The sequence below is a fragment of the Oncorhynchus gorbuscha genome, linkage group LG26 (genome assembly GCF_021184085.1).
Source record: "Oncorhynchus gorbuscha isolate QuinsamMale2020 ecotype Even-year linkage group LG26, OgorEven_v1.0, whole genome shotgun sequence".
In the NCBI taxonomy this organism is placed as follows: domain Eukaryota; kingdom Metazoa; phylum Chordata; class Actinopteri; order Salmoniformes; family Salmonidae; genus Oncorhynchus; species Oncorhynchus gorbuscha.
The window spans coordinates 34,288,151-34,314,283 of record NC_060198.1 but is presented as its reverse complement, the minus strand read 5'-3'; the positions used below and the strand labels follow the sequence as shown (position 1 = coordinate 34,314,283).

At 42.5% G+C, this 26,133-nt stretch overlaps 1 protein-coding gene across 2 annotated transcripts; it reads left to right on the top strand.

Moving 5' to 3' along the window:
* The first annotated feature begins 257 nt into the window (after positions 1-257).
* On the top strand, positions 258-25,592 carry LOC124015303 (inward rectifier potassium channel 4-like). 2 transcript variants are annotated; one of them, XM_046330458.1, is made up of 3 exons: positions 258-948; positions 15,844-16,013; positions 22,316-25,592. In XM_046330458.1, the coding sequence occupies exons 2-3, from the start codon at positions 15,991-15,993 to the stop codon at positions 23,889-23,891; spliced, it is 1,599 nt and encodes a 532-aa protein (XP_046186414.1). In that variant the 5' UTR covers positions 258-948; positions 15,844-15,990; the 3' UTR covers positions 23,892-25,592. The 2 variants fall into 2 exon arrangements, with proteins under 2 accessions (XP_046186414.1, XP_046186415.1); XM_046330459.1 differs by lacking the exon at positions 15,844-16,013.
* The last annotated feature ends 541 nt before the right edge of the window (positions 25,593-26,133 follow it).

Genomic DNA, 26,133 nt, shown 5'->3' with positions numbered 1-26,133 from the left:
GAAGGTCAGACAAATCCCATATACACTGTTCTCGTAAATATCTCTTCTCATAAATAAGGTGCAAAATCAAGAGAAAAAGAGAACAACTTTACAATCCTACACTTTAGAAAGTGTCCTATTATGTAAAGGACTGAAGATTACCACACCAAGTGCACTAGGTCTGGCAGAGTGCCTTGGGGGAGTGTACGACTGTGGTTGGAGACTAACATGCATTGACAGTGAGACTGACTGCACTGGCAGAGATAGTGGGCTGGAAACCAGCCTGAGAGCCACTGTGAGTGGGGAAAGATTTCAAGGAACGGAAATGATGGTTTATTCTATACAGAGTTCATTACGCAAAATTCAGTCCAAGTGACTTGGTAGTGTATTAACAAGGTTATAACAACTTTGATACCCATTCTTACAACTACTTCATGTTCATCTCACCACAATTATTCCAATGAGACATAGATTTGAGATGCAGTCAACCAGTAAAATGAGAAGGGGGCGCATCATTTAACGCCTACACATATACATAAAGACGTGAGGGAGACATAATCAAACTGACAAGCACCCCCTCGAAACGAAACCCACACACTTTGGACGGAGTAAATTGGCACAGCATTTGGAGACTCCAGTGCACGAGTCTGTGGAGGAGAGCGAGCACCGGCCGGATTACAGGAGACAGTTAGAAGGCAGCAGAGGACAACAAAGGATTCAAAAACAAAAGAGGAAAACAACTATAAAGATATGCAAAAATGTGTGATTAATGTTAAAGGAACAAGAGAGTGGAAACTGAACAGGATAGAACTATTGCCGAAAGGCAAGGCGTACAACAGAGAGTCCCGGGGTTACACATCCTTCCTTCCAAAGAGTGCGTGGACTATTCAGAATTGAGGTTACAATCGGATCAGAAGTGGATCGAAACAACAAGCAAGCTGCACAACAGAATAACTTGTTGTCTTTAAGGTGAGTAAGCCTGGCCTAACTTGTTGTCTTTAAGGTGAGTAAGCCTGGCCTAATTGATTATCCTAAATCATAACCTGAAATGCGTAAAGGTCCCCAGTGACCAATACACATTAGAATGTCAAGACGTTTGTGGTGGGAAACAGGACTCACAGACTTTCACCAAGTGAAAATGCATTACCGTTCATTTTCGGTCTTTAAAAATGTATTTTCAAAAAGACGATCCACAAATAATGAAGGCTTGTTCTGAAACCAGTGGGAATCAAATGCCTCTTCTATTTCATGGTTACTGGACCAGCTGTCCGGTCTCACCTGGGTATGCTACTATTGGTAAGATGCGTAACCTTGGTTTAACTGAGATTTTTTTTTAAACGGGTTAATAATGACCAAGGATACATTTAAACTGGTCAGAGCAACACTTAAATTTATAATAGTGAACTTTGTTATTTGGATATCTCCTACTAAGTATTTGACAATAATATCTCCTCAAGACATCTGCATGACACACTTATACACTACCATTCCCCATTAAAGTTTGTCCTTCCATCAATCTAGAGCTCAATGAGGCACTGCGTCACCCAGTCCATGATCATACATGGCAAGGAAACTGCTGTGTAGGGATATAGAGCAAACAGCTACTTTATTATACAGTTAAATCTTATTTAATCTCCAGGGCATCCAGGAATCAGTCATAGTCACCTGCTGTTATGATAGTAAGACCTGCTCCTCTCTAGGCTCGTTTAGTCTGTGTTCGAGGTAATAGCAATGTTTTGTTCACAAACTGAGAGCAAATTAACCCAGGGTTTACAGACCCATTCACAATAATGGATGACATCCCAAATGTCAAAGCTACAGTAAATGTGTACAGAGGAAAATGTCGATAAAGGATGGATCTGTCGAGTAGCCTACAGCACATCAGAGCAATAAACAGGAGACGGGGACAGAGAGGGATATATAAATAAACAGGAGACGGGGACAGAGAGGGATATATAAATAAACAGGAGACAGAGACAGAGAGGGATATATAAATAAACAGGAGACGGAGACAGAGAGGGATATATAAATAAACAGGAGACAGAGAGGGATATATAAATAAGCAGGAGACGGGGACAGAGAGGGATATATAAATAAACAGGAGACAGAGACAGAGAGGGATATATAAATAAACAGGAGACGGAGACAGAGAGGGATATATAAATAAACAGGAGACTGGGACAGAGAAGGATATATAAATAAACAGGAGACGGAGACAGAGAGGGATATATAAATAAACAGGAGACAGAGAGGGATATATAAATAAACAGGAGACAGAGAGGGATATATAAATAAGCAGGAGACGGGGACAGAGAGGGATATATAAATAAACAGGAGACAGAGACAGAGAGGGATATATAAATAAACAGGAGACGGGGACAGAGAGGGATATATAAATAAACAGGAGACAGAGACAGAGAGGGATATATAAATAAACAGGAGACGGAGACAGAGAGGGATATATAAATAAACAGGAGACGGAGACAGAGAGGGATATATAAATAAACAGGAGACGGGGACAGAGAAGGATATATAAATAAACAGGAGACGGGGACAGAGAGGGATATATAAATAAACAGGAGACAGGGACAGAGAGGGATATATAAATAAACAGGAGACAGAGAGGGATATATAAATAAACAGGAGACGGGGACAGAGAAGGATATATAAATAAACAGGAGACAGGGACAGAGAGGGATATATAAATAAACAGGAGACAGGGACAGAGAGGGATATATAAATAAACAGGAGACAGAGAGGGATATATAAATAAACAGGAGACGGGGACAGAGAAGGATATATAAATAAACAGGAGACAGGGACAGAGAGGGATATATAAATAAACAGGAGACAGGGACAGAGAGGGATATATAAATAAACAGGAGACAGGGACAGAGAGGGATATATAAATAAACAGGAGACAGAGAGGGATATATAAATAAACAGGAGACGGGGACAGAGAAGGATATATAAATAAACAGGAGACAGGGACAGAGAGGGATATATAAATAAACAGGAGACAGGGACAGAGAGGGATATATAAATAAACAGGAGACAGAGAGGGATATATAAATAAACAGGAGACGGGGACAGAGAAGGATATATAAATAAACAGGAGACAGGGACAGAGAGGGATATATAAATAAACAGGAGACAGAGAGGGATATATAAATAAACAGGAGACGGGGACAGAGAAGGATATATAAATAAACAGGAGACAGGGACAGAGAGGGATATATAAATAAACAGGAGACAGGGACAGAGAGGGATATATAAATAAACAGGAGACAGAGAGGGATATATAAATAAACAGGAGACGGGGACAGAGAAGGATATATAAATAAACAGGAGACGGGGACAGAGAGGGATAATAAATAAACAGGAGACGGGGACAGAGAGGGATATATAAATAAACAGGAGACGGGGACAGAGAGGGATAATAAATAAACAGGAGACAGGGACAGAGAGGGATATATAAATAAACAGGAGACAGAGAGGGATATATAAATAAACAGGAGACAGGGACAGAGAGGGATATATAAATAAACAGGAGACAGGGACAGAGAGGGATATATAAATAAACAGGAGACAGAGAGGGATATATAAATAAACAGGAGACAGGGACAGAGAGGGATATATAAATAAACAGGAGACAGGGACAGAGAGGGATATATAAATAAACAGGAGACAGGGACAGAGAGGATAATAAATAAACAGGAGACAGGGACAGAGAGGGATATATAAATAAACAGGAGACAGAGAGGGATATATAAATAAACAGGAGACAGGGACAGAGAGGGATATATAAATAAACAGGAGACAGAGAGGGATATATAAATAAACAGGAGACGGGGACAGAGAAGGATATATAAATAAACAGGAGACAGGGACAGAGAGGGATATATAAATAAACAGGAGACAGAGAGGGATATATAAATAAACAGGAGACAGAGAGGGATATATAAATAAACAGGAGACAGAGAGGGATATATAAATAAACAGGAGACAGAGAGGGATATATAAATAAACAGGAGACGGAGACAGAGAAGGATATATAAATAAACAGGAGACAGGGACAGAGAGGGATATATAAATAAACAGGAGACAGAGAGGGATATATAAATAAACAGGAGACAGAGAGGGATATATAAATAAACAGGAGACAGAGAGGGATATATAAATAAACAGGAGACAGAGAGGGATATATAAATAAACAGGAGACAGAGAGGGATATATAAATAAACAGGAGACGGGGACAGAGAAGGATATATAAATAAACAGGAGACAGGGACAGAGAGGGATATATAAATAAACAGGAGACAGAGAGGGATATATAAATAAACAGGAGACAGAGAGGGATATATAAATAAACAGGAGACAGAGAGGGATATATAAATAAACAGGAGACAGAGAGGGATATATAAATAAACAGGAGACAGGGACAGAGAGGGATATATAAATAAACAGGAGACAGAGAGGGATATATAAATAAACAGGAGACGGGGACAGAGAGGGATAATAAATAAACAGGAGACGGGGACAGAGAAGGATATATAAATAAACAGGAGACGGGGACAGAGAGGGATAATAAATAAACAGGAGACAGGGACAGAGAGGGATATATAAATAAACAGGAGACAGAGAGGGATATATAAATAAACAGGAGACGGGGACAGAGAGGGATATATAAATAAACAGGAGACAGAGACAGAGAGGGATATATAAATAAACAGGAGACGGAGACAGAGAGGGATATATAAATAAACAGGAGACGGGGACAGAGAGGGATATATAAATAAACAGGAGACGGGGACAGAGAGGGATATATAAATAAACAGGAGACGGGGACAGAGAGGGATATATAAATAAACAGGAGACGGGGACAGAGAGGGATATATAAATAAACAGGAGACGGGGACAGAGAGGGATATATAAATAAACAGGAGACAGAGAGGGATATATAAATAAACAGGAGACGGGGACAGAGAAGGATATATAAATAAACAGGAGACAGGGACAGAGAGGGATATATAAATAAACAGGAGACAGGGACAGAGAGGGATATATAAATAAACAGGAGACAGAGAGGGATATATAAATAAACAGGAGACGGGGACAGAGAAGGATATATAAATAAACAGGAGACGGGGACAGAGAGGGATAATAAATAAACAGGAGACGGGGACAGAGAAGGATATATAAATAAACAGGAGACGGGGACAGAGAGGGATAATAAATAAACAGGAGACAGGGACAGAGAGGGATATATAAATAAACAGGAGACAGAGAGGGATATATAAATAAACAGGAGACAGGGACAGAGAGGGATATATAAATAAACAGGAGACAGGGACAGAGAGGGATATATAAATAAACAGGAGACAGAGAGGGATATATAAATAAACAGGAGACAGGGACAGAGAGGGATATATAAATAAACAGGAGACAGGGACAGAGAGGGATATATAAATAAACAGGAGACAGGGACAGAGAGGGATAATAAATAAACAGGAGACAGGGACAGAGAGGGATATATAAATAAACAGGAGACAGAGAGGGATATATAAATAAACAGGAGACAGGGACAGAGAGGGATATATAAATAAACAGGAGACAGAGAGGGATATATAAATAAACAGGAGACGGGGACAGAGAAGGATATATAAATAAACAGGAGACAGGGACAGAGAGGGATATATAAATAAACAGGAGACAGAGAGGGATATATAAATAAACAGGAGACAGAGAGGGATATATAAATAAACAGGAGACAGAGAGGGATATATAAATAAACAGGAGACAGAGAGGGATATATAAATAAACAGGAGACGGAGACAGAGAAGGATATATAAATAAACAGGAGACAGGGACAGAGAGGGATATATAAATAAACAGGAGACAGAGAGGGATATATAAATAAACAGGAGACAGAGAGGGATATATAAATAAACAGGAGACAGAGAGGGATATATAAATAAACAGGAGACAGAGAGGGATATATAAATAAACAGGAGACAGAGAGGGATATATAAATAAACAGGAGACGGGGACAGAGAAGGATATATAAATAAACAGGAGACAGGGACAGAGAGGGATATATAAATAAACAGGAGACAGAGAGGGATATATAAATAAACAGGAGACAGAGAGGGATATATAAATAAACAGGAGACAGAGAGGGATATATAAATAAACAGGAGACAGAGAGGGATATATAAATAAACAGGAGACAGGGACAGAGAGGGATATATAAATAAACAGGAGACAGAGAGGGATATATAAATAAACAGGAGACGGGGACAGAGAGGGATAATAAATAAACAGGAGACGGGGACAGAGAAGGATATATAAATAAACAGGAGACGGGGACAGAGAGGGATAATAAATAAACAGGAGACAGGGACAGAGAGGGATATATAAATAAACAGGAGACAGAGAGGGATATATAAATAAACAGGAGACGGGGACAGAGAGGGATATATAAATAAACAGGAGACAGAGACAGAGAGGGATATATAAATAAACAGGAGACGGAGACAGAGAGGGATATATAAATAAACAGGAGACGGGGACAGAGAGGGATATATAAATAAACAGGAGACGGGGACAGAGAGGGATATATAAATAAACAGGAGACGGGGACAGAGAGGGATATATAAATAAACAGGAGACGGGGACAGAGAGGGATATATAAATAAACAGGAGACGGGGACAGAGAGGGATATATAAATAAACAGGAGACGGGGACAGAGAGGGATATATAAATAAACAGGAGACGGGGACAGAGAGGGATATATAAATAAACAGGAGACGGGGACAGAGAGGGATATATAAATAAACAGGAGACGGGGACAGAGAGGGATATATAAATAAACAGGAGACGGGGACAGAGAGGGATATATAAATAAACAGGAGACGGGGACAGAGAGGGATATATAAATAAACAGGAGACGGGGACAGAGAGGGATATATAAATAAACAGGAGACGGGGACAGAGAGGGATATATAAATAAACAGGAGACGGAGACAGAGAGGGATATATAAATAAACAGGAGACGGGGACAGAGAGGGATATATAAATAAACAGGAGACAGAGAGGGATATATAAATAAACAGGAGACGGAGACAGAGAGGGATATATAAATAAACAGGAGACAGAGACAGAGAGGGATATATAAATAAACAGGAGACAGAGAGGGATATATAAATAAACAGGAGACGGAGACAGAGAGGGATATATAAATAAACAGGAGACAGAGACAGAGAGGGATATATAAATAAACAGGAGACAGAGAGGGATATATAAATAAACAGGAGACGGAGACAGAGAGGGATATATAAATAAACAGGAGACTGGGACAGAGAGGGATAATAAATAAACACAGGGAGCAGAAGCTCGTGAAAATTAGAGGAAAGTTGATGTTGTAATGAAACTGATAATCCTACAGTTAACTCTGTGTGGCCAGGAGATCCTTACTGGTAAAACACGTTTGTGATTCTGCATTTGTGTTCTAAAAACTGGGATTTGGCAAACGATAAAAAAAGTTATTATCTTTTTCCAAGTACAAAGCCAACACCACCTTACGTTACCCATATAATTAGAATTGTCAGCACGTTTCTAAAACAACATTTACACAGGTTCAAATAATAGTACAATAGAAGTAGTAATAAAATTAACCAAGCAGAGAATTCATCCCATTTAGCTGCAAAAAGAATGACTTTGATCTACTTTGCCCTTCATTATCATTATTATGTAACACTTGTTTTAACACACAGCCCTCATTTGAAGCCATGCATGCAATGGTTGAGCTGACTGGGGTTGATCAATCACTACTTAGTAGGGGGCTGTTGTTGACTGACCCTAATTAGGGTACTCTACCCTAGCTGTAAACAGACAGAGAAGGTTCCAGATCGTTCAACATGATTGACACGCAGGGAGACAGGAATTGATCTGTTACAAATGAAGGGTGATGGGAATTCCTAGGCTGTCAGATGTCATTTGGTCATGTTTCTTTGACACAGTGGCTCATGGAAGAAAAATACATGTTTTCATTTGTTCCACTTGTTGAGCTGTTAAAATGATATCAGTAAACCTTCTTAGTGAAATCTCTGAGCCCAGAGTGGATTGATCAACTGAATTTCTGGCTTGTTCGTGGAACTGACAAGATTAAAATAGTTTGTTATGATCTTAATCTAATTTGACCAGACAAAGTTTTGCATCTGAATGGATTCAGGAAATGTACCAAAGCCAGAGTAAATAAAGGTCAACATAGACCACCTCATTCCCTCTGTACCTACCAACATGAAGTACTGCTGTAACAGACTCTTATTAGCCACTTCATGTTTTATAATTCAGTTTTACAATCCCAAACCCTGCGTCTGGTTTTAGAATAGCATGTTTTATAATTCAGTTATACAATCCCAAACCCTGCGTCTGGTTTTAGAATAGCATGTTTTATAATTCAGTTATACAATCCCAAACCCTGCGTCTGGTTTTAGAATAGCATGTTTTATCATTCAGTTATACAATCCCAAACCCTGCGTCTGGTATTAGAATAGCATGTTTTATCATTCAGTTATACAATCCGTCTGGTTTTAGAATAGCATGTTTTATAATTCAGTTATACAATCCCAAACCCTGCGTCTGGTTTTAGAATAGCATGTTTTATAATTCAGTTATACAATCCCAAACCCTGCGTCTGGTATTAGAATAGCATGTTTTATAATTCAGTTATACAATCCCAAACCCTGCGTCTGGTATTAGAATAGCATGTTTTATAATTCAGTTATACAATCCCAAACCCTGCGTCTGGTATTAGAATAGCATGTTTTATAATTCAGTTATACAATCCCAAACCCTGCGTCTGGTATTAGAATAGCATGTTTTATAATTCAGTTATACAATCCCAAACCCTGCGTCTGGTATTAGAATAGCATGTTTTATAATTCAGTTATACAATCCCAAACCCTGCGTCTGGTATTAGAATAGCATGTTTTATAATTCAGTTATACAATCCCAAACCCTGCGTCTGGTATTATAATAGCATGTTTTATCATTCAGTTATACAATCCGTCTGGTTTTAGAATAGCATGTTTTATAATTCAGTTATACAATCCCAAACCCTGCGTCTGGTTTTAGAATAGCATGTTTTATCATTCAGTTATACAATCCCAAACCCTGTTGTCACGACTAGTCAAGGTGGGTGGAATCAGGCGCAGAGAGCAAATAATGAATAAAGGTTTATTCTCCGGTGAACAACAAAATAAACAGGGACAACCCAAAAATACAAACAGGGTGAAAAATATCCAAAACAGGGATAAACAGACAAACCGGAGAAATAAAACACAAAAACACCGACAGCCGAAACGAAATGTCAAAAACAAACAATCCCGCACAAAACAAGGGCGGGACAACCTACATTATATACAGATACTAATTAACGAACACACAGGTGAAAACAATCAGACAAAACCAACAGATAACCGAAAAGGGATCGGTAGTGGCTAATAGGACGGTGACGACGACCGCCGAGCACAGCCCGAACGGGCAGGAGAGCCAACCTCGGCGGAAGTCGTGACACCTGTGTCTGGTTTTAGAATAGCATGTTTTATAATTCAGTTATACAATCCCAAACCCTGCGTCTGGTTTTAGAATAGCATGTTTTATCATTCAGTTATACAATCCCAAACCCTGCGTCTGGTATTAGAATAGCATGTTTTATCATTCAGTTATACAATCCCAAACCCTGTGTCTGGTATTAGAATAGCATGTTTTATAATTCAGTTATACAATCCCAAACCCTGCGTCTGGTTTTAGAATAGCATGTTTTATCATTCAGTTATACAATCCCAAACCCTGCGTCTGGTTTTAGAATAGCATGTTTTATCATTCAGTTATACAATCCCAAACCCTGCGTCTGGTTTTAGAATAGCATGTTTTATCATTCAGTTATACAATCCCAAACCCTGCGTCTGGTTTTAGAATAGCATGTTTTATCATTCAGTTATACAATCCCAAACCCTGCGTCTGGTATTAGAATAGCATGTTTTATCATTCAGTTATACAATCCCAAACCCTGTGTCTGGTATTAGAATAGCATGTTTTATCATTCAGTTATACAATCCCAAACCCTGTGTCTGGTATTAGAATAGCATGTTTTATAATTCCGTTATACAATCCCAAACCCTGCATCTGGTATTAGAATAGCATGTTTTATCATTCAGTTATACAATCCCAAACCCTGCGTCTGGTATTAGAATAGCGTGTTTTATAATTCAGTTATACAATCCCAAACCCTGCGTCTGGTATTAGAATAGCATGTTTTATCATTCAGTTATACAATCCCAAACCCTGCGTCTGGTATTAGAATAGCATGTTTTATCATTCAGTTATACAATCCCAAACCCTGCGTCTGGTTTTAGAATAGCATGTTTTATCATTCAGTTATACAATCCCAAACCCTGCATCTGGTTTTAGAATAGCATGTTTTATAATTCAGTTATACAATCCCAAACCCTGCGTCTGGTTTTAGAATAGCATGTTTTATCATTCAGTTATACAATCCCAAACCCTGCATCTGGTATTAGAATAGCATGTTTTATCATTCAGTTATACAATCCCAAACCCTGCATCTGGTTTTAGAATAGCATGTTTTATCATTCAGTTATACAATCCCAAACCCTGCATCTGGTATTAGAATAGCATGTTTTATCATTCAGTTATACAATCCCAAACCCTGCGTCTGGTATTAGAATAGCATGTTTTATCATTCAGTTATACAATCCCAAACCCTGCGTATGGTTTTAGAATAGCATGTTTTATTTTCACTTAGGGTGGGGTATGGGCTTTAACTGTAACATTTCAGAAAACAAGAAACTTGTGGTTGGGTCCACCTACATTCTTCTCTTGTTTTATTAGTTTCCTTGTAGTCCTACATCCCATTGGTTTCTCATCAACAAATACAACAACAAAAAATAATAATGACAACAAGAAACACATTGCAACCGAACCCTACCCATTTTGAACAGCCATCGATAGGCTCATACGCATACTGTTCCTTTTTATACATCTCAGTGAGGACTGCTTGGGCCCAGCTTGTGTTTTATCTTCCTATGTGTTTGAGATATGTCTTGATGTGCAGTAAGGATCCATATGCCAAATGGTATGCAATCCTGCTCCGGTGATTAACCTGGGACGAGTATGACGTGGTTTAGGAGATGTCCTGTTGGCGTCGTCATCCTTCCACAACACTGTCCGCCACCAGCACCGTCTCCCTCCTTTTCTTCTCTCTCTGTAAGGGATTAGTGGGAAATCTGAACCAGGTCACTCTACTTAGATCTGCCTTTCATATCACTTCTTTGAGACTAGAGATTAGAGGACTATTCATCTGTAATTTTAGAGATTATGGGTTAAGAATGGCCTTGCCAGACAAGTACACATAAAGATACAGTGAGGGAAGCATCCCCTCCCCAGCCAACACACACAGACACACAGACACACAGACACACAGACACACAGACACACAGACACACACACACACACACACACACACACACACACACACACACACACACACACACACACACACACACACACACACACACACACACACACACACACACACACACACACACACACACACACACACACACACACACACACACACACACACCTCCTGCTCAAGTGGGATTAAGTATCTGTCAGTGTTGTGTAGCAAAGATTCTTATTCAGGCGTTTTCTCCCCACAGTTCAGTCTTTCTATGCACTCATCATCTCCCTACACTGTGATGATGAGTGACTGTTAGATGTAATTCTGTTAAACCTCTGTGAATCAGTTTAAGATGTGTTCTGTTTACTCTTGAATCTTCCCCTCTCCGTGACTCATCCTGAAGAGCTCTTACTAGCCCCCTCCACCTTGTCTCTGGTGGTTTTACCGATACACTCCATCCCCCTCGCTTCACCACACAGTCACCCTCCAACCAAAAAGTGATCAGCGTCATGATTACTCCGGCATGGACATATTTGAGTGTGAAAAACATTGATAACGATCCTAACGATGTCACCGTATTGTAAATTCCCTCAAAGAGAGAGAAAAAGACATACAGTGGGGCAAAAAAGTATTTAGTCAGCCACCAATTGTGCAAGTTCTCCCACTTAAAAAGATGAGAGAGGCCTGTAAATTTTCATCATAGGTACACTTCAACTATGACAGACAAAATGAGGGGAAAAATCCAGAAAATCACATTGTAGGATTTTTTATGAATTTATTTGCAAATTATGGTGGAAAATAAGTATTTGGTCAATAACAAAAGTTTATCTCAATACTTTGTTATATACCCTTTGTTGGCAATGACAGAGGTCAAGCATTTTCTGTAAGTATTCATAAGGTTTTCACACACTGTTGCTGGTATTTTGGCCCATTCCTCCATGCAGATCATCTCTAGAGCAGTGATGTTTGGGGCTGTTGCTGGGCAACACAGACATTCAACTCCCTCCAAAGATTTTCTATGGGGTTGAGATCTGAAGACTGGCTAGGCCACTCCAGGACCTTGAAATGCTTCTTACGAAGCCACTCCTTCGTTGCCCGGGCGGTGTGTTTGAGATCATTGTTATGCTGAAAGACCCAGCCCAACGTTTCATCTTCAATGCCCTTGCTGATGGAAGGAGGTTTTCACTCAAAATCTCACGATACATGGCCCCATTCATTCTTTCCTTTACACGGATCAGTCGTCCTGGTCCCTTTGCAGAAAAACAGCCTGAAAGCATGATGTTTCCACCCCCATGCTTCACAGTAGGTATGGTGTTCTTTGGATGCAACTCAGCATTCTTTGTCCTCCAAACACAATGAGTTGAGTTTTTACCAAAAAGTTATATTTTGGTTTCATCTTATCATATGTGTCACGTTCTGACCTTTATTTCCTTTGTTTTGTCATTATTTAGTATGGTCAGGGCGTGAGCTGGGGTGGGCAGTCTATGTTTGTTTTTCTATGATTTTGGGATTTCTATGTTTCGGCCTAGTATGGTTCTCAATCAGAGGCAGGTGTCATTAGTTGTCTCTGATTGAGAATCATACTTAGGTAGCCTGGGTTTCACTGCTTGTTTGTGGTTGGGTGTCTATGTTAGTTGCTTGTGTCAGCATAGTTCTCATTATAGCTTCAGGGTCGTTATTCGTTTATTGTTTTGTATAGTTTGTATTCAGTGTTCAGTGCTTTCTTTAATTAAAACATCATAATGAACACATACCACGCTGCATTTTGGTCCGTCCCTTACGACAATATGACATTCTCCCAATCTTCTTCTGGATCATCCAAATGCTCTCTAGCAAACTTCAGACAACCCTGAGTGCTTTTCTAATCTTATGTGACGTTAGGAAATGTGGAGATCATTGTGGAACCACGTTGATTCGTTTCGTTGAAGTCTTTATTTAGCACCAAAATTAAGTAATGGCAGGTGTATTTTCAGTTGTGACAATGACCTCTATAAAGAGACAAATTACACAATCAACCACAGAGGTGTATTACCTCAGGACTGAACTCTTACTTGAAGATATACAGTACCAGTCAAAGGTTTGGATACCTACTCAGTCAAGGGTTTTTCTTCATTTGTACAATTTTCTACATTGTAGAATAATAGAGAAGACATCAAACTATGAAATAACACATATGGAATCATATAGTAAGCACAAAAGTGTTAAACAAATCAAAATATATTTTATATTTGAGATTCTTCAAAGTAGCCACGCTTTGCCTTGGTGTCCCAGTTGTTATAAGGAGTGGACCAGGATGCAGCGTGGTGTTTCCATCCTTTAATTTGGAAGAGAAACTTAAAGAGCGAAAACAAAGCGAACAAACAAAACGTGAAGCTCAAAATAGCGCTCGCAGGCAACTATACCTAGACAAGATCCCACAAAACACAATGGGGAAATGGCTACCTAAATATGTTGTGTTGTGACAAGGTAGGTACACAGAAGATAGCCCTATTTGGTAAAAGACCAAGTCCGTATTATGGCAAGAACAGCTCAAATAACCAAAGAGAAAGTACAGTCAATCATTACTTTAAGACATGAAGGTCAGCCAATGCAGAACATTTCAAGAACTTTGGAAGTTTCTTTAAGTGCAGTCACAAAAACCATCAGGTGCTATGATGAAACTGGCTCTCATGAGGACTGCTAAAACAGGAAGGGAAGACCCATAGTTACCTTTGCTGCAGAGGATATGTTCATTAGAGTTACCAGCCTCAGAAATTGCAGCCCAAATATATGCTTCACAGAGTTCAAGTAACAGTGTCACGCCCTGACCGTAGAGATATTTTTATTCTCTATGTTTGGTTGGTCAGGGAGAACTCTATGTTCTTTGTTTCTATGTTTTGGCCGGGTATGGTTCTCAATCAGGGACAGCTGTCTATCGTTGTCTCTGATTGGGAATCATACTTAGGCAGCCTTTTTTCCTTTTGTATTTGTGGGTAGTTGTCTTTGTTAGTGGCATTATAGCCTAAGTAAGTGTCACGGTTGTGTCCTTGTTCTTTGTTTTGTTGGCGACATTTATCAATAAAAGAAATGTACGCTCACCATGCTGCACCTTGGTCCGGTCATTTCCACGACGACAGCGATCGTGACAAACAGACACATCTCAACATCAACTGTTCAGAGGAGACTGTGTGAATCAGGCCTTCATGGTTGAATTGCTGCAAAGAAACCACTACTAAAGGACACCAATAATAATAAAAGACTTGCTTGGGCCAAGAAACACGAGTAATGAACATTAGACAGGTGAAAATCTGTTCTTTGGTCTGATTTGTCCAAATTTGAGATTATTGGTTCTAACTGCTGTGTCTTTGTGAGATGCAGAGTATGTGAACGGATTATCTCTGCATGTGTGGTTCCCACCGTGAAGCATGGAGGAGGTGTGGTGGTGTGGTGGTGCTTTGCTGGTGACACTGTCAGTGATTTATTTAGAATTCAAGGCACACTTAACCAGCATGGCTACCACAGCATTCTGCAGCGATATGCCATCCCATCTGGTTTGGGCTTAGTGGGACTATCATTTGTTTTTCAACAGGACATTGACCCAAAACACCTCCAGGCTGTGTAAGGGCTATTTGACCAAGAAGGAGAGTGATGGAGTGCTGCATCAGACCTGGCCTCCATAATCACTCGACCTCAATCCAATTGAGATGGTTTGGGATGAGTTGGAACGCAGACTGAAGGAAAAGCAGTCAACAAGTGTTCAGCATATGTGTCAGCAAGGCAAATGGTGGCTACTTTGAAGAATCTAAAATATATTTTGGGTCAACACTTTTTTGGTTCCTACATGATTCCATATGTGTCATTTCATAGTTTTGATGTCTTCTCTATTATTCTACAATGTAGAAAATAGTAAAAATAAAGAAAACCCCTTGAATGAGTAGGTGTGTCCAAACTTTTGACTGGTACTGTATGTTTGTAACCCAAAAACCAGGTTACATCAAATCATTGTTCTCTCAATAAAATATGCTCACACTAAATCAGTTATGAATGTTGAAGGATAGTTATCCAAATCTGTGCAAAATGATATGGTGATGCACAGGTACAGATGTAGGATCTTAATTTGATCATTCATGTTTTGGCTGAGAATTTTCCTGAGAAGCAGGAAATGTAGATGAGCTTTGTGATGTCATACATTCACTGAAAACCTGCAGTTATATTAACAGTACTACACTTTTCATGTAGTCTCATTTATAGTAGCCTTAATAGCCTAACCACCAATCAAGTAACATTATGGACTAAATGTTTGAATCATTTTGCTGTGACTATATAGGTCAAATTAAGATCCTACACCTGTACTGTGTCGGAATCTTGGCAAAATGTAAAATCTTTCTCCCTGTAGTGGTCTTCACCGGTGGATGCCGTCCATGCACACATTGACAGTTGCCATGCCGATACGAAATCTTTGCAGTAGACTACTTGCCAGGGCGGAGTCCAGCCTCCCACCTCAATTATAGACCTACTGACCACCTGATGATCACTGGTGCCAATGAGAACAGCACGGGCCAACAGGTGAGGACATCATGAATGGAAGCTGTCATACTTAAGTAAAAATGAAAGTACTACTTAAGTAATTTTAGAGATATTACTATTTATATTTTTACTTATATTTTTACTTTGACTTCACTACATCCCTAATGAAAATAAAGTACATTTTCGATGACACGCAAAAGTTCTTGTAACATTTTGAATGCTTAGCAGGACAGGAATTCAGACACTTTTCAAGAGAACATCCTATTGCCTCTGATCTGGCGGACTCACTAAACACACATGCTTTGTTTGTAAATGATGTCTGAGTGTTGGAGCGTGCCCCTGGCTGTCCGTAAATGATGTCTGAGTGTTGGAGCGTGCCCCTGGCTGTCCGTAAATGATGTCTGAGTGTTGGAGTGTGCCCCTGGCTGTCCGTAAATGATGTCTGAGTGTTGGAGCGTGCCCCTGGCTGTCCGTAAATGATGTCTGAGTGTTGGAGCGTGCCCCTGGCTGTCCGTAAATGATGTCTGAGTGTTGGATGATGTCTGAGTGTTGGAGTGTGCCCCTGGCTGTCTGTAAATGATGTCTGAGTGTTGGAGTGTGCCCCTGGCTATCTGTAAATGATGTCTGAGTGTTGGAGTGTGCCCCTGGCTGTCTGTAAATGATGTCTGAGTGTTGGAGTGTGCCCCTGGCTATCTGTAAATGATGTCTGAGTGTTGGAGTGTGCCCCTGGCTATCTGTAAATGATGTCTGAGTGTTGGAGTGTGCCCCTGGCTGTCCGTAAATGATGTCTGAGTGTTGGAGTGTGCCCTGGCTATCTGTAAATGATGTCTGAGTGTTGGAGTGTGCCCTGGCTGTCTGTAAATGATGTCTGAGTGTTGGAGTGTGCCCCTGGCTATCTGTAAATGATGTCTGAGTGTTGGAGTGTGCCCCTGGCTATCTGTAAATCTGTAAATGATGTCTGTGCTGTCCGTAAATGATGTCTGAGTGTTGGAGTGTGCCCTGGCTATCTGTAAATGATGTCTGAGTGTTGGAGTGTGCCCCTGGCTATCTGTAAATGATGTCTGAGTGTTGGAGCGTGCCCCTGGCTGTCCGTAAATGATGTCTGAGTGTTGGAGTGTGCCCCTGGCTATCTGTAAATGATGTCTGAGTGTTGGAGTGTGCCCCTGGCTATCTGTAAATGATGTTTGAGTGTTGGAGCGTGCCCCTGGCTGTCCGTAAATGATGTCTGAGTGTTGGAGTGTGCCCCTGGCTATCTGTAAATGATGTCTGAGTGTTGGAGCGTGCCCCTGGCTATCTGTAAATGATGTCTGAGTGTTGGAGCGTGCCCCTGGCTATCTGTAAATGATGTCTGAGTGTTGGAGCATGCCCCTGGCTATCTGTAAATGATGTCTGAGTGTTGGAGCGTGCCCCTGGCTATCTGTAAATGATGTCTGAGTGTTGGAGCGTGCCCCTGGCTATCTGTAAATGATGTCTGAGTGTTGGAGCGTGCCCCTGGCTATCTGTAAATGATGTCTGAGTGTTGGAGCGTGCCCTGGCTATCTGTAAATGATGTCTGAGTGTTGGAGCGTGCCCCTGGCTATCTGTAAATGATGTCTGAGTGTTGGAGCGTGCCCCTGGCTATCTGTAAATGATGTCTGAGTGTTGGAGCGTGCCCCTGGCTATCTGTAAATGATGCTATCTGTAAATGATGTCTGAGTGTTGGAGCGTGCCCCTGGCTATCTGTAAATGATGTCTGAGTGTTGGAGCGTGCCCCTGGCTATCTGTAAATGATGTCTGAGTGTTGGAGCGTGCCCCTGGCTATCTGTAAATGATGTCTGAGTGTTGGAGCGTGCCCCCTATCTGTAAATGATGTCTGCGTGCTATCTGTAAATGATGTCTGAGTGTTGGAGCGTGCCCCTGGCTATCTGTAAATGATGTCTGAGTGTTGGAGCGTGCCCCTGGCTATCTGTAAATGATGTCTGAGTGTTGGAGCTGGCTATCTGTAAATGATGTCTGAGTGTTGGAGCGTGCCCCTGGCTATCTGTAAATCTGTAAATGATGTCTGAGTGTTGGAGCGTGCCCCTGGCTATCTGTAAATGATGTCTGAGTGTTGGAGCGTGCCCCTGGCTATCTGTAAATGATGTCTGAGTGTTGGAGCGCCCCTGTCTATCTGTAAATGATGTCTGAGTGTTGGAGCGTGCCCCTGGCTATCTGTAAATGATGTCTGAGTGTTGGAGCGTGCCCCTGGCTATCTGTAAATGATGTCTGAGTGTTGGAGCGTGCCCCTGGCTATCTGTAAATGATGTCTGAGTGTTGGAGCGTGCCCCTGGCTATCTGTAAATGATGTCTGAGCCCCTGCTATCTGTAAATGATGTCTGAGTGTTGGAGCGTGCCCCTGGCTATCTGTAAATGATGTCTGAGTGTTGGAGCGTGCCCCTGGCTATCTGTAAATGATGTCTGAGTGTTGGAGCGTGCCCCTGGCTATCTGTAAATGATGTCTGAGTGTTGGAGCGTGCCCTGGCTATCTGTAAATGATGTCTGAGTGTTGGAGCGTGCCCCTGGCTATCTGTAAATGATGTCTGAGTGTTGGAGCGTGCCCCTGTCTATCTGTAAATGATGTCTGAGTGTTGGAGCGTGCCCCTGGCTATCTGTAAATGATGTCTGATGATGTCTATCTGTAAATGATGTTGGAGTCTGTAAATGATGTCTGAGTGTTGCCCTGGCTATCTGTAAATGATGTCTGAGTGTTGGAGCGTGCCCTGGCTATCTGTAAATGATGTCTGAGTGTTGGAGCGTGTTTGGAGCCCCTGGCTATCTGTAAATGATGTCTGTTCTGATCTGTAAATGATGGAGTGTTGGAGCGTGCCCCTGGCTATCTGTAAATGATGTCTGAGTGTTGGAGCGTGCCCCTGGCTATCTGTAAATGATGTCTGAGTGTTGGAGCGTGCCCCTGGCTATCTGTAAATGATGTCTGAGTGTTGGAGCGTGCCCCTGGCTATCTGTAAATGATGTCTGAGTGTTGGAGCGTGCCCCTGGCTATCTGTAAATGATGTCTGAGTGTTGGAGCGTGCCCCTGGCTATCTGTAAATGATGTCTGAGTGTTGGAGCGTGTGGCTATCTGTAAATGATGTCTGAGTGTTGCCCCTGGCTATCTGTAAATGATGTCTGAGTGTTGGAGCGTGCCCCTGGCTATCTGTAAATGATGTCTGAGTGTTGGAGCGTGCCCCTGGCTATCTGTAAATGATGTCTGAGTGTTGGAGCGTGCCCTGGCTATCTGTAAATGATGTCTGAGTGTTGGAGCGTGCTATCTGTAAATGATGTCTGAGTGTTGGAGCGTGCCCCTGGCTATCTGTAAATGATGTCTGAGTGTTGGAGCGTGCCCCTGGCTATCTGTAAATGATGTCTGAGTGTTGGAGCGTGCCCCTGGCTATCTGTAAATGATGTCTGAGTGTTGGAGCGTGCCCTGGCTATCTGTAAATGATGTCTGAGTGTTGGAGCGTGCCCCTGGCTATCAATGATGTCTGAGTGTTGGAGCGTGCCCCTGGCTATCTGTAAATGATGTCTGAGTGTTGGAGCGTGCCCCTGTCTATCTGTAAATGATGTCTGAGTGTTGGAGCGTGCCCTGGCTATCTGTAAATGATGTCTGAGTGTTGGAGCGTGCCCCTGTCTATCTGTAAATGATGTCTGAGTGTTGGAGCGTGCCCCTGGCTATCTGTAAATGATGTCTGAGTGTTGGAGCGTGCCCCTGGCTATCTGTAAATGATGTCTGAGTGTTGGAGCGTGCCCTGGCTATCTGTAAATGATGTCTGAGTGTTGGAGCGTGCCCCTGGCTATCTGTAAATGATGTCTGAGTGTTGGAGCGTGCCCCTGGCTATCTGTAAATGATGTCTGAGTGTTGGAGCGTGCCCCTGGCTATCTGTAAATGATGTCTGAGTGTTGGAGCGTGCCCCTGGCTATCTGTAAATGATGTCTGAGTGTTGGAGCGTGCCCCTGGCTATCTGTAAATGATGTCTGGAGTGTTGGAGCGTGCCCCTGGCTATCTGTAAATGATGTCTGAGTGTTGGAGCGTGCCCCTGTCTATCTGTAAATGATGTCTGAGTGTTGGAGCGTGCCCTGGCTATCTGTAAATGATGTCTGAGTGTTGGAGCGTGCCCCTGGCTATCTGTAAATGATGTCTGAGTGTTGGAGCGTGCCCCTGGCTATCTGTAAATGAATGATGTCTATCTGTAAATGATGTCTGAGTGTTGGAGCGTGCCCCTGGCTATCTGTAAATGATGTCTGAGTGTTGGAGCGTGCTATCTGTAAATGATGTCCCCCTGGCTATCTGTAAATGATGTCTGAGTGTTGGAGCGTGCCCCTGGCTATCTGTAAATGATGTCTGAGTGTTGGAGCGTGCCCCTGGCTATCTGTAAATGATGTCTGAGTGTTGGAGCGTGCCCCTGGCTATCTGTAAATGATGTCTGAGTGTTGGAGCGTGCCCCTGGCTATCTGTAAATGATGTCTGAGTGTTGGAGCGTGCCCCTGCTATCTGTAAATGATGTCTGAGTGTTGGAGCGTGCCCCTGGCTATCTGTAAATGATGTCTGAGTGTTGGAGCGTGCCCCTGCTATCTGTAAATGATGTCTGAGTGTTGGAGCGTGCCCCTGGCTATCTGTAAATGATGTCTGAGTGTTGGAGCGTGCCCCTGGCTATCTGTAAATGATGTCTGAGTGTTGGAGCGAGTATCTGTAAATGATGTCTGAGTGTTGGAGCGTGCCCCTGGCTATCTCTGTAAATGATGTCTGATGATGTCTGAGTGTTGGAGCGTGCCTGGCTATCTGTAAATGATGTCTGAGTGTTGGAGCGTGCCCCTGGCTATCTGTAAATGATGTCTGAGTGTTGGAGCGTGCCCCTGGCTATCTGTAAATGATGTCTGAGTGTTGGAGCGTGCCCCTGTCTATCTGTAAATGATGTCTGAGTGTTGGAGCGTGCCCCTGGCTATCTGTAAATGATGTCTGAGTGTTGGAGCGTGCCCCTGGCTATCTGTAAATGATGTCTGAGTGTTGGAGCGTGCCCCTGGCTATCTGTAAATGATGTCTGAGTGTTGGAGCGTGCCCCTGGCTATCTGTAAATGATGTCTGAGTGTTGGAGCGTGCCCCTGGCTATCTGTAAATGATGTCTGAGTGTTTGGAGCGTGGAGCCCCTGGCTATCTGTAAATGATGTCTGAGTGTTGGAGCGTGCCCTGGCGATCTGGCGATCTGTAAATGATGTCTGAGTGTTGGAGCGATCTGTAAATGCCCCTGGCTATCTGTAAATGATGTCTGAGTGTTGGAGCGTGCCCCTGGCGATCTGTAAATGATGTCTGAGTGTTGGAGCGTGCCCCTGGCTATCTGTAAATGATGTCTGAGTGTTGGAGCGTGCCCCTGGCTATCTGTAAATAAATAAAAACAAGAAAATGGTGCCGTCTGGTTTGCTTAATATAAGGAATTTGAAATGATTTATACTTTCAATTGTGATACTTAAGTATATTTTAGCAACTACATATACTTTTGATACCTAAGTATATTTCTGGGTCACTTTTACTTGAGTCATTTTCTATTAAGGAATCTTGACTTTTACTCAAGGATGACAATTGGGTACTTTTTCCATCACTGGTCACACCTTATGTCCTCAAAGCCAACAACACTTCTCCTTATTTGTGTTATTACAGGGAAATGGACAACCTTAGTTCGCCAATGTACATTCAAATGAATGGAACCAAAATAGTGGAGCCATTAAAAATTCAATAAGTATATGGTTGAATATAGTTTCCTGATCAATGGAGCACTATAAATTGGTCAATATAATGTCTGTATGTCCCAGTCAACATAGGCTGTCAAGAGACTTGGCTCATGTATAATCCCTAAACCCGTGATGACCGCAATCCCTCTCACATAGCTAAACACAACTCACCTTCCCAGGTTATCCTCTCCGAAGGAGAGAGACAGGTCGGTCTGATCAATATTAAGAGGTTACCAGAGGTAGGTCAAATGGTCTTGAGGAAAGTGAGAAAGCATCATTTCATGCTACCTTTGCATTCAAGAAGGATACCCTTATATATACATTTCTCATTCACAGCACATCCTTCCTAAGCGCGGTCTTTAATGCATGAGAGAATGTGAGTCATACAGTATGTCTCTGTGCAGAGTTGGCAAGCTATGCATAGTCACTGTGTCCTGTAGGGCACACTGGTAAGAATAGATAGCCCAATGAGATTACGGACATGTATTATAACCTCAACTCTTCCTGTTCTACACCCTCTCTCAAACCACTCTCACATCTCTTGCATCACTCTGGTCAATTTCCTTATTTATCCATACTTTCCCCTTTTGTTAACCCTACAGGTACAGCTTCGCAGCAACAGATGAGGAGGGCCTGAAAATCTCCACACTTGGGCTCCACAACGGCCACAGCTCGCCAAATAGCCGGTTCCCCTCCCCTAGTGGCACATCCGGAGGAGATAGGATATCAGGAGCCACAGGTCGTAGGATGAACAATTACAACGGAAAGATCTCTACTACAGGATCGAGCCAACTAAGAAGTCGCTTCGTGAAGAAAAATGGGCATTGCAACGTGGTGTTCTCTAACATGGAGGAGAAATCACAACGTTACCTGGCCGACATCTTTACCACCTGCGTGGACATCCGCTGGAGATACTTACTACTCCTCTTCTGCTCGACCTTCCTGTCCTCCTGGATGTTTTTTGGAATAATCTTCTATTCAGTTTCCAGAGCCCATGGGGATTTTGATGAGCACCCTGGAATGAGTTCCTCTTCGGGGTTGGAAGGGAATGGGCTTGGGGTTGGTGAAGTTGAAGGGGTGCAGAAAACGTGGCAGCCATGCCTCCTTCATGTGGAGGGCTTCGTCGGAGCCTTCCTATTCTCCGTCGAGACCCAGACCACCATTGGTTATGGGTGGCGCTGTGTCACTGAGGAGTGCCCTGTGGCAGTGATCACAGTGGTGGTCCAGTCCATAGTGGGCTGCATCATTGACTCCTTCATGCTTGGCACAATCATGGTCAAAATGGCACGCCCTAAGAAGAGGAACCAGACCCTGCTGTTCTCGAAAACCGCTGTGATTTCCCTGCGCGATGGCAAGCTGTGCCTCATGTGGCGGGTGGGTAACCTGCGCAGGAGCCACATCGTAGAGGCCCATGTGCGGGCACAGCTCATTCGACCCTACGTCACGGCAGAGGGAGAGTTTATCCCTCTGGAGCAGAGGGATCTCAACGTAGGCTACGACGAAGGCATTGACCGTCTCTTCCTGGTTTCTCCTCTGGTTATCGTCCATGAGATCGACGAGGACAGCCCCCTGTACACTGTGAGCCGGGCTGATCTGGAGTCTGATGACTTTGAGATCGTAGTGATCTTGGAGGGCATGGTGGAGGCCACCGCCATGACCACCCAGGCCCGCAGCTCCTATCTGGCCAAGGAGATCCTATGGGGGCATAGGTTTGAGCCTGTGATCTTTGAGGACCGAACCAAGTATCAGGTGGACTATTCTCGCTTCCACAAGACCTACGAGGTGCCCTCCACACCCCACTGCAGCGCCAAGGAGCTCAGTGAGACGGCCAGCCGGCCTGCCTCATCCGCCTCCTCCCACTCACTATTCCCAACCAGCCCCAGAATCACCCAGCACCTCGTAACCCCCCACTCCCCCAGCGCCTTCTGCTATGAGAATGAGGTAGCACTGAGCTGTGGAGAGGACGAGGATGAACTGGATAGGCAAAAGGGAAAAGACAGGGAGGAGGACAGGAGGAATTCAGTTTCTGTAGACTTTCATAATTTGTTTCAGGACACAGCCACAATGACATCCGGCAGCAGCATGCTGTGTGTTTTGGACAATCAGATGGATTTTGACATTCTACAGACGACCATTACTCGTGAGCCACTGACATATAAAAGTGAGTCGGGAATCTGAGGCAAAGGGATGGCATCCTCATACCCTTCCCAACCCCTCCATTCACATATACCGATCTGTAGGTCTTGAAGAGAGGTCTTCCTTTTTGTATTTTGCACGTTTTGCTCTGGATTTAGTACTAGATCTACACCCCTTTCGCCTTGCCAGCATTATTTTGTACTTTAACCTGAGCCCATGTTTTTGTTTGTGGAGAGAACCAAATGGGAGGCTGAATTAGTGGTTCTACTCTGCACACTTCACCCATACGTGCACCTCAGTTGGGCTGTGCGACAGTCACCTAGACAGATAATTACACATGAGATTGTATGAACGGGCGACTCTCTTAACGAGGTAATGGGAAAGGAACAGCAAGAGATGGTCAGTGCCAGCAGAGAGCTGAGGATGAGACAAATAATGACTTGTTTGAGACTTGTGCAATGAAGGATAAACAGACATTTGACCAAAGGAGGACTTCTGCTACAGAAACTGTCTCAGGAGGAAATGTGCAGGGAAGACACCCAGAATATTTGAGTAACATTCAAGTAGGTAGGTATGTTTATCTACACAGTCTTATTGTGTAGTTTGTTTCATTTGGACATGATACGTGCTATTTTGATGCGTAATCAACCTCCAGTGTTCTGTAAAGATAACATGACTGGTGATATGAATCATACTTGGGTTCTAATACTATATCAACAGGGTAGTTTGCTGCTTTCTACTATTTGCACTATTGTTCGCCAGACAAGTTTTCCTCTGAGCCTCTTTTCTCCCTAATTTACTCATTTACACACATTGTTTTCATAGTGTCTTTAGCATAGATCAATGACTCATGTATCGGTTGTTACAGTGCGTAGTAACAACAATACACTGACCAACGCAATCATTGAATAATCATAGCGAAGGGACTTATTGTCTAAAATCCAGTTCTTCATTTGCTGGAGAAAAGAACTAGGTGTTTTCATTCTCCAGAATCAGGTAGTTTTTTTCTCACATTTTTTATTAAAGGCCTGTTTTCCGTGTTGCAAAAGGAGCAGGAATGTGACATAATGGAAAGTCCCTCTCTTCAGTGTATATCAGTAGAGAACTTGTCATCATGAGTTACTTATCTGGTCTCTCCTGTCACCTTAAAAAGGCGTTTCCCGATAGACACCTTTAGGAGAATCATCTGAATGCTGTCGTCCTTACAACGTGAGATCTCATAAAGGTTGATTCTAGAGAGACTGAATAGAGAGACACCTTTAGGGGAATCATCTGAAAGCTGTCGTCCTTACAACGTGAGATCTCATAAAGGTTGATTCTAGAGAGACTGAATAGAGAGACATCTTTGTATATTCCAAAGTGTCTATATTTCATCTCTTTCCCACTAAGTCAAATATAAACAACGCTGTCTTGTTTGTTGGCATATGGTTTGTGTATGAAATGACTCAAATACTTTTTCTGGCCCTTCTCATGCACCGTAGCTCCTATTGTGTGTAGTTGTCTGAATGATGCACATGTCCCTTGTCTGTCTCCTGCACTACACTGCACCTGTTTGTCTCTTATCTTTTTACAACAACATCTGGTTCTTGAGTAACTTTTGCCATTTTTACATCTGCAAAATTGTTTCTGAAGATTATATAAACTTGAATGTGTGTGTGTGCCTGTGCCTGTGCGTGTGTGTGAGAGAGAGAGAGAGAGAGAGAGAGAGAGAGAGAGAGAGAGAGAGAGAGAGAGAGAGAGAGAGAGAGAGAGAGAGAGAGAGAGAGAGAGAGAGAGAGAGAGAGAGAGAGAGAGAGAGAGAGAGAGAGAGAGAGAGAGAGAGAGAGAGAGAGAGAGAGAGAGAGAGAGAGAGCACTGGGCATTCAGTATGACAGTAGGCTTTTCAAGTCAAAACTTGCACTTTTTCAAATAACCAGACCTTTGTGACAGTTGAGGCACACGGGAAACGTTGTCACCACAATGCAACTGCTACTTTATATTTTTTTACAATGAACGTACTGTGTTTGAGGGGTTGTGTGTACATGTCGACATGCTAGCAGCAGCATGGAGTAAATGCTGAGCGGTGACGGTGAGGAACCTTTATTATGCTACTATATCTAAAACAACTGTGTCATATTATTTCCTGAAATAATTGTGTTGATTTATGTCTGCCGCTCAGTCTCCCGGCTCGCACGTCTCCATTAACATGCCGTGCGTGGTCGAAACAGAACAGACAAAGTCCCTGACCAACACAAGCTTGAACAGCGAGTAAATCATAGAATGCACTTCACTCCTTGTGTGTACC